The sequence below is a fragment of the Chanodichthys erythropterus genome, chromosome 23 (assembly GCF_024489055.1).
Source record: "Chanodichthys erythropterus isolate Z2021 chromosome 23, ASM2448905v1, whole genome shotgun sequence".
Taxonomy (NCBI): domain Eukaryota; kingdom Metazoa; phylum Chordata; class Actinopteri; order Cypriniformes; family Xenocyprididae; genus Chanodichthys; species Chanodichthys erythropterus.
The window spans coordinates 26,353,677-26,366,782 of record NC_090243.1 but is presented as its reverse complement, the minus strand read 5'-3'; the positions used below and the strand labels follow the sequence as shown (position 1 = coordinate 26,366,782).

Here is a 13,106-nt window from a genome sequence, read left to right as displayed (position 1 = left end):
CATATACAAAGTTTATATTGCCTGCAGATTTCAGTAATGCAGCTGATTTTGAATGTAATGTACTGTGTTATGCTTAGTGCTTCTCTACAATGTTCTCAAATTTGCAGAACGCTTCCTGCAAAGCACATTGAAAAAATTGCAGAACAGATGCGGAAGTATAACATCAATGCGTTGTTAGTGATCGGAGGATTTGAGGTATGTTTTCCAGCCCGGGCTTTAGTCATTTTGATATATATATATATATATATATTTTTTCTTTTTTCTTTTTTTACACTTTAATGACTGTACATTTAGTTTTATAAAACTTAATTCTCAATTTAAAAAGTCTCTGACTAAGGTTTTTTTAACTTGCCCGCCCTCTCCATCATGTTTTCCTATGTAGCATCACCTAAAGCTTACTCAACTTCCTGTGCTCCTGTTCTTTTCATAATGAGCATCCAAAAGCATCAATAATGAGGTGATAATCACCTTCTTAGCAGGCACTGGTTATCTTCCAGCTGTTGGAATATAACATTCACACAGCTGAGAAGACAAATGATGCCATTAAAGACTGATTAATAACCTTTGATTGCAGAATCTCTCCTTTGCTTTTCTGAAGTCATTTCATGCTGCTGAGTTCAGGCTCATCTTCTCTCTCTCTATACAGACATCATCAGGATGTGTGTGTATGTATTTTAAACAAATGTTTCTATTTGAAGTGTGTGTACGGAGTGGATCCTCTGTCTCATGCTCTCCGTCGTGATGGCCATGGCTTTCCACTTGGTTCCTTCCCAATCCTGCCTCGTCTCTCTCTCTCTCTCTCTCATTCCCTTTCTGTCCCCTCATTCCATCCCCGTTTCCTGCACCGGTGGAGGTTCACTAAATCCCCGGCTCTGCCCTGCAGGCCTACCTGGGGATCATGGAGTTGTTAGCAGCCCGCGGGACTTATGAGGAGTTGTGTGTGCCAATGGTCATGGTGCCGGCCACCGTCTCCAACAATGTGCCCGGCTCAGACCTCAGCATTGGCGCAGACACGGCTCTGAACGCTATCACTGATGTAAGTGAGGATGGTGGACGCCACCCACCAGCCAATCACATCAGAGGTTCTGTCTTCTCTTTACAAGCCAATCACAGAGACTCCGCCTTATGTTTACCAGCCAATTAGGCTACCAGGTTTCCGTAACCTAAAGGTGCGGTCACATTTACCGCAATTCGGCAAATTATCATGGGCGAAATCTAGTCATTTCAACAGGATCTTGAATTTTGTGTGAGGGCAAAAGGTTCACTGCTTGGTTTGAAAGTGATTTCTGTGTGAGCTGTGCTTCATACATTGCCACACCATTGACAATAGATGTTTTTAGTCACAAAAAAATAAAATTTTGCTATCGTGACCACAACTTTAGTCAGTTCCTTTACTGCCAGGTCAGTCAGTTTCTCAACAGGATCGTATATGAAGGCACCACCTAAGGGAATTGGTTTCATACAGGCATCCAAGACACCGCAATGCGTAATGATCTAAAATAATAAATTCAAGTGAGCTTTAGACAATTTAGTGTCTACAGTGCTCATTTGTGAGTATATAGGTTAAAAAATAAATAAATTGGACACTTATAAACTAAATAAAACATCTGTGCTGCCTTCAAAACCACATGAAGGCATCTTAGTAGACAGATGTTACAAAATTAACTACTTTAACAAGCACACAAACCAAGAGCATCCTTAAGAAAGGAAGGATGAATCTCACAAAGAAATGTCATATTTAGGCTTTTTATCTTTTTTTTCCCGCCAAATATTATTCCGATTTGGGGGTAAAATATGACCTGGACATGTTTTGTGATATTTATCCTGAAGCATTTCTACACTAACCCATTAATGTTTTGGCTGGTAAACGCAAAGGCGAGTCGTTAGTTAACAGGTAAGTGGAGATGACATGATGGCGGCATGTTTTGAGCTCTGCTTTTTTGTGGCTGTCATGTGACTGAGCCTGTGCTGTGCTATGATCACACTGCATTAACCCGTCATAACAAATCGCTGACCCCAGCTAATGCTGGCTGATCTGGAGTCTGTCTGCATAGTTTCATAGTTAATGGTTTAAATGAACACGAGTCCTACAAAAGCAAAGGCCACTGCAAACTAACTTTATTTGTATAAGAAATAGTTCAGCTAAAAATTATTGGTCATTTATTCACCCTCTTGTCCTTACAAATTCAACTTTATCTTGTCTGTGGAACTGAAATGCAAAGGTGTTTTAAAGATATATTGGATGTTTACCTTGTTCTTTTTAATAAAAAAAAAAATCGAAATTTACTTTTAAAAGTAATGCATTACAATATTGCGCTACTTGCTAAAAAGTAACTTAGTTACATTTTTGTGGAAAGTGATCCGTTATGTTACCTTGGCATTATTTTTTTCTCACCTGGCTGAGACTCGTTCTCTTTATTGCAAGCGTTTAACGCAGTAATGCATTCAACAAAATAGCTTATATGTATAAGATACGCTATCATTTTCTTTTAAAAACAAATATTATTATATTCTGACCACTTATTTCCAGACCCTTAAAGCCCTTTCACACTGAAAGCGATGCGAAAAAGCGAGGCGAATCGCGGATGAACGAACCTTTCACACCAACGCAAAACAACTGATCATCTTCTGCTAATTCAAGCCTGCATGCTAGGTGGCACTGATCAACAATGCATTTGTCCTCATGTATGTGTCTTGTATGTGGCTTTAACATCATCTGCTACATAATATACAGCATTAAATTAAGATGAATAAAGTTACTACATTAGAAATGTAAACTATCTATAATGCTTGCAAGAATACATCATAAAATGTAATTAGAGGTACAATTAGCATCAAGCTACATTTCAAAATGTATATGATTATTAATGTCTTTGCTCAAAAGGCACTTTAAACCATCATCGAGTTATTGTAATAACTTCTGATATGATCTAAAGTGGGTTTTGATTCGATAATGGGCAGACATGCATTCTTTGTACATTTGGATTGAATGCTAAATCTGCTTGCCATAAGCATCCTTTATTGTAATAAAAAAAAAAAAAAAAAAAAAAACATTAGCTGCATAAAAAATGTCATAGTCATATGTCTATGTATCTTATTTTATCTGTAGAAAAATGTTTCTCTAAATTTTTATATACAGAAGAGCAGGAGATAGGCTATGATTACATGATGATTGATGGATGTAAAACGCGCTCTCATAATCATAACACTCATGCACATGGAAGAAAACGGACAGCGATCACATAATTCAGTGGAAAATTAATAGAAATTATATTCTGTATAAAGAACATGTGAGAATAAATCTGTTCTCAGATACCAATGATAATCTCCTCCTGGATACTCTTCTTTGGTGTTTGTTTACACCAGTTTTTGAAACAGCACCACCACCAACTCACTCTTTTGTGCAACAGCAGCTGCTCCGAGCATGTGATCTTAGAAGCAACTGTAATTGGACGGCCCGTTTCATTGAAAGGATAAAAAAAAAATCCTCGCTTTTCGTGTTGCGAATGTCCACGCCCAGTGTGAATAGACCCATGAATAGCCCCATAGGGATCTATTGTTTCAATTCAAGAGCGGCATCGCGGCGAACATTCGCATTCAGTGCGAAAGGGCCTTTAGAGTTATTTATGAAGAACACCAAACTGTAAATCTTCTCTTCCTCTGCAGCTCCCAAATACCATTCTCTCATACATTTAACCATAATGCATCATTGATGTATACGTATTGACATGCCATGTTTGAAAATGATCAGCAAATAATGGCTTAAATTTGTTTGTTCCTCCTCACACAAAGCTATTGTACTTCTTCAGAAGAATTGGAATATAGTACACAATTCATATATAATTCTGGAAAACATTGTGGTTTGTGTTTTATGGAGGAAATTATAGCAATAATGGCATGAGGGTGAGTAGTTTTGGGTGAACTATCCCTAAAAAAGTGTTAGTTCACCCAAAAATGAAAATTATCCCATGATTTACTCACCCTCAAGCCATCCTAGGTGTATATGACTATCTACCTTCAGATGAACACAATCAAAGATATATTTAAAAATATCCTGGCTCCAAGTTTTATAATGGTATTGAAGGGGGAGCCCCATTTGGAAGCCAAAAAATGCATCCATCCATAGTAAAAGTAATCCATCCATTAATAAAGGCCTTCTGAAACAAAGCGATGGGTTTTTGTAAAAAAAAAAAAAAATCCATATTTAATATTTTATTGACTATAATAACCAGCTAACTAGGCCGTATGCATTGATTTGTGATGGAAGAGTGACCTCTGACCCGATGCATTACATAGAGGATAGAGCAAAACAAAACACTGGTCATGAATTAAAAGTCTAAAATGATCATTTTTAAAGAGACATGTCGGAGGATTTCGATATATGAGAAGAAGAGCTTGAGTTTGTTGCACAGCCTTATTAGGTGTCTAAGCTTACGATACATCATCAAACTTTAAAACACTACCATTCACTGCCATTATAAAGCTTGGAGGAGCCAGGATATTTTTAAATATATCTTCGATTTTGTTCGTCTGAAAGAAGATAGTCATATACACCTAGGATGGCTTGAGGGTGAGTAAATCATGGCATAATTTTCATTTTTGGGTGAACTATCCCTAAGAAAGAAGACCAGTCGCAATTCATCATACAGATTTTGCATTACTGCATTATTGCTGTACATTTCGAATGTTGATGTGTGAACTGAATCATCTCGCTGCTGCTACAGTATGCCTGTTACAAGTGTGCAGAATCCCTGCCTTCTCGCTTCAGTGTCTTGCCACATGACTGCCCTGTGTGCTTGTGAGTGCAAACGTCGAACCCATCCCATCTGTACCCCATTCCTCTTCCCCTCGACTCCCAGTCGGAAGCCATGGCGGCCATCACACGGTGGGTGTCCGATCAACAGGGTCCGCTCCTGCACCAGTACTCCCTCTGCTGGTCTAACGTGTGCATTGTCCTGTCCCCTGTGGTCCCCTGCTGTGTTGTGCTGACCTGCCAAAGGCATTAGAGTGTCTGCTGCAGCTGAATGAGGCTCGGGCCCACTATGAGGAGTTTTGCATCCCGCTCTGTATGCTGCCTGCAACCATTAGTAACAATGTGCCCGGCACTGACCTTAGTATCGGGGCTGATACGGCCCTCAATGCCATTGTGGAGGTAAGAGAAGAAGAAAAAAAACTCCTTTCTGTCTGCTAACGGGCCATTCTTAGGAAACATCACTACAACCGTCACATTACTTTTGGAATTTATATACAATTTATTTTACATTACACAACAAACAAGACTAAAATATATCAAATATTGTGACTGATTTAATTATAGCACTAGTAAATGGGAACACACACATTGCACACAAATGGAGTTTCCTAAGAATGTCTCAGAAAGATACTCTGTAATAAAATAAGTCGGTGTAAACAGCAATATTTTTGGAATAACACATTTAATGTTATACACAGTTTAGGATGAGGAGTGTTATTGTGTATCATAAATTGTTTTGTCAGTCTGGAAGGTGCTTCATAATGTCATGTACAGTAAGCTCCTAAAAGCCCCTTTAGTGTAGTTTATCTTCCTAAAAGCTCTCTGTAAATGCAAAACAATTTATCTTGGCTTAGATTTACATGACACGTAAATATTCCATGACTTTTTGTTCATAATAGTTACTAAGAAAAGACATTTTAAGTTGCATTTGTTGAAAAGTTGTTCTTGTTGCATTGCATGCCATCTGGCATGACTGTGATTTAGCAGGCTGTAGCATTACTCTACAAGAAACCAAATGACTAATTGTGCATGTGTTTGTCAGACATGTGACCGTATCAAGCAGTCTGCCAGTGGTACGAAGCACCGTGTGTTCATCATCGAGACGATGGGGGGCTACTGTGGTTATCTGGCCAGTGTTGGAGGTCTAGCGGCTGGAGCAGATGCTGCTTATATCTATGAGGAACCGTTTGACATAAGAGACCTGCAGGTTACTAGCACACGCCAGTGCCCTAGTTTTGAAATAAATTGTGTTACATGATTTATGCATAATTACACATATGGTTATATAAACTTTGATTTAGTGCCAAGTTTAGTGCACTTATTAAACAATGAACATTAGTGCCATCTGTTGGTTAAATGAAGAAACTGCTTTTCTCTTTGCTTCAGTCGAATGTAGAGCACTTGACAGAGAAAATGAAGACCAGCATTCAGAGAGGACTAGTCCTGAGGTATCTATCTATCTATCTATCTATCTATCTATCTATCTATCTATCTATCTATCTATCTATCTATCTATCTATCTATCTATCTATCTATCTATCTATCTATCTATCTATCTATCTATCTATCTATCTATCTATCTATCTATCTATCTATCTATCTATCTATCTATCTATCTATCATCATCACTCGAAAAAACACTGGGTGAATAACAACCCAATTTCAGCCCAAGGGCTGGGTAAATAGAGGACAGAACACATGTTGGGTTTATTTTACCCAGCAAATTGTGTTGTTTATTTAACCCAGCATAATGGGTTGATTCATTTTTACAATAATACCAGCTTTTTTTTTACTTCATACATGATATGCATGACAATTCCTTTATTTTCGATCACATTTTATAGTATAGCATATTTTATATATATATATATATATGTTTTTTTTTTTTTTTCTTTAATACATATTGCCTACATTTATTATAACCTTTATTTAACCAGGAAAGACTCACTGAGATTAAAAATCTCTTTCACAGGAGTGACCTGGCCAAAATGAGCAGCAAAACAATTAGTTTCGACACAAATTTACACCATATACACAAATTCATGGTGTAAATTTATACCATACACACAAAATTAAAAACAATTACATTTCATTTAACCTTGTTTAACAAATATTTGAAGTAAAAATGAAACCATTAGAAGTAATTCAATAATCGTGCAGTCTCTGTTGTCCTGTTTCCACCGTAACGGCGCTGGATCTCGTGCCGGAGATGGCTTACGTTTGGCGGAGAAACTTTTATTTAAGGCATCATGTGTTTTCATCATGCAAAAAGACAGACGCGACACTCGTTTATGTGACTCGCATCGAATCACTGTATGTTGCTTTGCATAAAATTAAATGATATATACAGAACAATAACAAATTTTTAGATAAAATAAAATGCGTATTAGTGTATTTTACCAAAGACATGCACCAGATTGACGGAGCTGCAATGCTCTTTCCTGAATAGGGCGCAAAAACCCTGCAATAAAAATAACTCAAGCCCTGGGTTATGTCTGACCCAGGATCTGGGTGAAACAATAACTACCCAAACACTGGAAAAATAACCCCCCCCAAAATGACCCAAAAAGCTCAACTCGGGATTTGGGTAGAAAAAATAACCCAGGATTTTTTAGAGTCTGTCTGTCTCTCTATCTATCTCTGTCAGTCTTTCTGTATATCATGCAGCACAGAATCTCTGTCTCTGTATTTAGCTTCATTTCCTCATGTTTCGTCTCGTCTCAGCTCAGATGAGAGTATTTTGGGTCAGTGTGATTGAGATGTGGGAGCAGAGCCTCAGGCGTACTGTCAGTCACAACAGCCGCTCCTCACTCAGCCGGTTTGTCTGTGTTGTGTTCATGCAGGAATGAGAACAGTAATGAAAACTACACCACCGACTTCATCTATCAGCTCTATTCTGAGGAAGGCAGGGGAGTTTTTGACTGCAGGAAGAATGTTCTGGGTCACATGCAGCAGGTACGACACATAAATCATAAATCAAAAAACACAGTGGCCTACAGGCACCATTTAACTCCAGTTGAATTAATCAATATTCTGTAGCAGACACACTGTTTTCTTTGGCCTGCTAATTCAAGTGAACAAGCAAGAGTATTATGATTGCTTAATACAATATGTGAACAGCTCTAATCTATAAACAGAAACAGTCAGTTGATCATACTTGTGTTGGATAACTGCATTTATACAGCATATATGTATATATACTGTATACTATTAATTCATTAATATTTATTTTTCTCAAGGGTGGTGCTCCTTCTCCATTTGACCGTAACTTTGGGACCAAAATCGCTGCTAAGGCCATGCAGTGGATCACCAAAAAACTGAATGAAAGCTACAGACAAGGTATAAATTACAACAGTTATGCATTTCATGTGGTAATGAAGCAAAATTTACTGAAGCGGTTTTCACCACTTGACCTTCTTGTTGATCTGTGCTGTTGTACACAAGGCACTCAGTAACTGTCATATTGTTGGTGTAATCATAACTGCACACATAAACCACTGATGTGGCATAGTACTCAACATAGTCCTTGAGCTTAATTGACTTGATTTTGAAATATTACTGTACAATCGCCGCAGTTTTTTCAGCTAGATTTGTGTGTGTGTTTTTTTACTCCTTTTGCTGTGCCTGTGGATGAATAAAGATGAAGGTAAACATTTGTGTTTTATTCAGTCTGTGAATGGTGACCTTAGTGAAAGACTGTCCTTAAAGGATTAGTTCACTTTCAAATAAACTTTTCCTGATAATTTACTCACCCCCATGTCATCTAAGATGTTCATGTCTTTCTTTCATCAGTCGAATAGAAATTAAGGTTTTTGATGAAAACATTCCAGGATTATTCTCCTTATAGTGGACTTCACTGGCCTCCAAATGGTCAAAATGACAGTTTCAGTGCAGCTTCAAAGGGCTTTAAACGATACCAGACGAGGAATAAGGGTCTTATCTAGCAAAATGATCTGCCATTTTGGAAAAATATACAACTGTTTATGATTTATAAACACAAATGATCGCCTTGCACATGCTTCCTCTTTCCATATTTTTCAAAAAGCTTACGCCGTATGTCCTAAGCCTTCCCTATTGTACTTACAGGAAAGAGAAAAAAAAAACACTGCGTTCATTACGTAAGTTGAATAGGGAAAATGACTGATCGTTTCACTAGATAAGACCCTTATTCCTTGTCTGGTATCGTTTAAAGCTCTTTGAAGCTGCACTGAAACTGTCATTTTGACCTTCAACCATTTGGAGGCCATTGAAATCCACTATAAGGAGAATAATCCTGGAAAGTTTTCATCAAAAACCTTAATTTCTTTTTGACTGAAGAAAGAAAGACAAACATCTTGGATGACATGGGGGTGAGTAAATTATCAGGAAAATTTTATTTGAAAGTGGACTAATCCTTTCAGGGTATTAGTGAATTATCATGGTATAGCTTTGGTGTCATTGTAAATATTAACTCTAAAGTAATATACTAGTCTATATGGAAGTTTGTTTCCGCCACAGAATAAAAAAATATATACAAAGATAATTGCAACTTTTTCTTTTACAATTCTAACTTTTTTTTTTTAATATATTTCTAAGGGTGCGTTCACACTTGCAGTTTGGTTTGTTTGGTTCGTTTGGTCATTTTGGTCCCAAAAGATACCGAACCTTAAGTCATAGGGATATGTTCACAACCTGATAGGTCGGATTTTATGACGTATTGCCTATTTTGAGACAGTACTTACTAAACATCCAAAACAATGCTGTGTGCTGAGATAAATGCACTCGTTGTATGTGCGAAGCCTAAATATGATGGTATTTTGGCCAGCTGGGAACTCGTGAAGAGCTTATAAAATGTGCAAAAGAGTCAAAACAGCGGTGAGAATCTCTCCGTCACACATAAACGAAGATCTGCTCCAAAGAGAGGAGGTTCTGATGCCTGTGATGGGCAAACTCGCGTCTATGATCAGAAAAACATATTTGCTTAAGGATTCTGTCCTTTTTAGGGTCTCATCTTCCTGTTTTTGGTTAGTTTACATGTCTTTGGTCTGTGTTGCGTTCATATATCATCTGAACCGCACCAGAGTTCGATTGAAAATGGACCGAGACCCATTTTTTCAGCGGTCTCGGTCCACTTGTTTGTGTGCGCAGCAGGGTTCGGATGGCAACGTTCACACATGTTCAAATGAACCGCACTAACAGAACAATCACACCAGGGTTCGTTTTAAATGTAGTTTCAAATGTAGGAGCCTAAACATTCATTCCTGTCAATCATCATTCACTGCATCATCACAGCGACAATTCTTCCAGCATCCCTCCTCCTCCCCATCTCCTCCTCCATTTCTCTTATCCTCCCTCTATGCAGTACTGTTATAGGGAGGTTTAACTCGGAGCTCGAGCCGAGCCTCAGGTTCGAGCCTGCTTCGAGTTTGTTTTACCATTAACCATTCAGACTGAATGGGCAGGCGAACTTGTGAATTGAACCAAACGCACCCTAAAGTGGCAAGTGTGAACACACTCTAATTTGAGAAAAAAAAAAAAAATTCCTTACAATTCTGAGATGTAAACTCTTAATTGCGAAAGAAAAAAAGTGAATTCTGTCACAATTTTGACTTTTTTTTTTTTTCTTTTTTCTTTTTTTTTTTCTTGCAAATGCAAGTTTATGTTCCACAATTCTTAGGAAAAAGTCAGAATTGTGAGATATAAACTTACATTTGCAAGAAAGGTCACAAATGTGAGATAAAATGTTGCAATTACTTTTTTTTTTTTATTCTGTGGCAGAAACAAGCTTCCATAAGTTTTTTATTTATTTATTTAATTTTATTATTTTTTTGTGGATTTCCCCTATATTTACATTTTTAAATACATTTTATTTCTTTTAATTGCAAATAGATATTGTACACTATTGTAAATGTTCGGTCACTATTGTAAATGTTTGAATATAAACCATGCATTTATTTGTTATTTATTATATAATTCAGTTATTGAATTAAACTGTGACTGTATCAGAATCTTTTTAACTCTTTCCCTACCAGCTTTTTTTTTGTTTTTTTTTTTTGTTTTAAGTTGCCAATCAGTACAGAGCCCCTGACATGACATGCAGGAAAAATAGTAGGCTAACGATTTACTAAATCGTGTGCACGAGGCGGGAACGAATTAGTAAATTTTGCACAAAAAAACACCTGAATAGTAAGCAAGTTTCATAAAAAATGCAACATTCTGAACAAAATGCTGAGAAAATCGCATTTTGGTCAAAGACTACAACGTGTGTAAGCTATCACTTGTTTCTGCTTCTTCTTTACTTGTGTTTTGATCCAGAGATTCTGTACTCTTTCAGAAGATGCGTAATAGCGCCCCCCACTGTATAACAGTGAAAACATGGATTGCCGGAAAATGGCAGGGAAAGAGTTAACATTTCCTGAAATGCTTAACAGTCTAATGTCAAGACAGTGGTGATTGTGTGAGCGTGTTGAACCTGTGTGTGTGTGTGTGTTCTGTAGGGAGAGTGTTTGCTAACTCAGAGGACTCGGCCTGTTTGCTGGGCATGCGGCGTCGTGCTATGGTTTTCCAGCCTGTGGTTCAGCTGAAAGATGAGACCGACTTTGTGTATGTACACACCACAGCTCTTACTTAAACAGGATCAAATTATTTTTCTTTATATACTTAATAATCTGACCCTCTATTCTGTGTGTTCAGTCACAGAATCCCTAAGGAACAGTGGTGGCTGAAGTTACGTCCACTCATGAAGATCTTAGCCAAGTACAAGACCAGCTACGACGTGTCAGACTCTGGACAGCTGGAACACGTGGTCCTCAATCGACCCAAAGAGTCCGAGGCCACGGCTGCCATTTAATCTCATCCAAATAACAGCGGTGTTTAAAGGTCACACTTTAGACGGGCCTGTCTGTCCTGCGAGCGCTGTTGTCAACACTTTTGTTCTCTTTTTGTTTTGTCATCGCTTTGTTTGAAAAATGTCACCTTTTGTTATTTTACAGAAATTTGTGTTAATCGTAGGAGAGTGTGATGTTTGGTTTTGCTGTTTTATGCCCTCTCACTCCTGTCCCCGCTGTCACCCTGCCATGTCTGCAGTAGTGTTGCGCTTCAAAGCACATTTCTCTCTCCCTCTGAAGTACTCAGAAAGAAGCAAAAATTCCACTTTCCAGTGTCAAGCGCTGTATGCGGTGAAGTCCACATTGTTAGACCACCGTTTGATGTTTGAATGTATTGCATCATCAAAGTGTTAACATTTGCCTGACCATTAAAGACCACAATCACAGTGTGTGAAAATCAGTGTCTGCTGTTTGATTTTTCACATTAGTTTTTCTCAATCGCTTTGGCTCAATTCTCAAAAACGATAAGTTCAGGTCAGCTCTGGACAGTTAGTTTCTCGTTCACATCAGATTTGAATTTCTTATTGATTTAAGCAATTTGCATGTGTTTTGGCACATGTATGCAAAAGAGTTAATACATTAACTAAGTGCACATGGCTTGTTGATCAAAACTGAGTTGATTCTCAGTGAAACTCTCTTTACAAGTTCTAAACATTATTTCATCGTGTGAGCCTTCACATGCAACATGCATCCATTCAGTTATCAAAATCTGTCAGATATGCATATACATTCCATAATTACCTAAAGCATGGAATATATGTGATGTCTGCAGAATTGGCAAATGGCCTGCTGTTGTAATGAAATAGGAATAACAATCTTACCAATCAAGTTTGAAGCATACAGTAGGCTATATGGATTTTGCCCAGCACAATCACTGCCATTTTTGAACATGCAGGAACGCCTAAATCCCTAAACAGCAACAGCAGTTTATTTTTTTTTATTTTTTTGTAGAAATGTGTTACATATACACCATGTGCAGAATTATTAGGCACGTTGACCAAGCACATTTTACCAATTCCAAACCACATCAATCTTAATAATTACTATTAATTTTGTATTTAATCATTTATAAGTGATATATAATTATTCATGAAAGCTGGAAATGAAAAACGCCTTATATGCAGCTGTGCATAATTATTGGGCAGGTTTTCTTTTCCAGGCAAAATAAGCCAAAAAAAAAAAAAAGATTTAACTCAGAAAAGTCAAAAAATTATTAAATGCTAATGAGAAGGGTGCAATACTAGAAATTGCATTGTTAAGGCATGACCAACGGACAGCAAAACACTCATTGGGTCTGCAGGGTCAGTCAAAAACAGGTGGAGAAGAAAAGACACATGTTAACTGCAAAAGAATTAAGTGTGAAACCATCAGGAACCCTTTAGTCTTCAGTGCCACCATTTTCCAGAACTACAACCTACCTGGAGTCTCCAGAAGTGCAAGGTGTCAGGATCTCAGAGACTTAGGTTAGGTGAAGAATCCTAAAAAAT

General features: G+C 37.6%; 1 protein-coding gene across 5 annotated transcripts in view; it reads left to right on the top strand.

Annotated features, from left to right (window-relative positions):
- The window catches only part of pfkpa (phosphofructokinase, platelet a), a 37,867-nt gene extending 25,861 nt beyond the window's left edge, over positions 1-12,006 (top strand). For 2 of the 5 annotated variants that reach the window (XM_067378646.1, XM_067378648.1), the window contains exons 15-22: positions 108-195; positions 5,000-5,152; positions 5,796-5,960; positions 6,140-6,201; positions 7,597-7,708; positions 7,993-8,092; positions 11,230-11,335; positions 11,426-12,006. In XM_067378646.1, coding sequence (XP_067234747.1) covers positions 108-195; positions 5,000-5,152; positions 5,796-5,960; positions 6,140-6,201; positions 7,597-7,708; positions 7,993-8,092; positions 11,230-11,335; positions 11,426-11,582 — 943 coding nt within the window. In that variant the 3' untranslated portion in view covers positions 11,583-12,006. Of the gene's footprint in view, positions 1-107; positions 196-883; positions 1,037-4,999; positions 5,153-5,795; positions 5,961-6,139; positions 6,202-7,596; positions 7,709-7,992; positions 8,093-11,229; positions 11,336-11,425 lie in introns of all 5 variants that reach the window. The other 3 variants (XM_067378647.1, XM_067378650.1, XM_067378651.1) reach the window with 2 other exon arrangements.
- Positions 12,007-13,106: the final 1,100 nt, after the last annotated feature.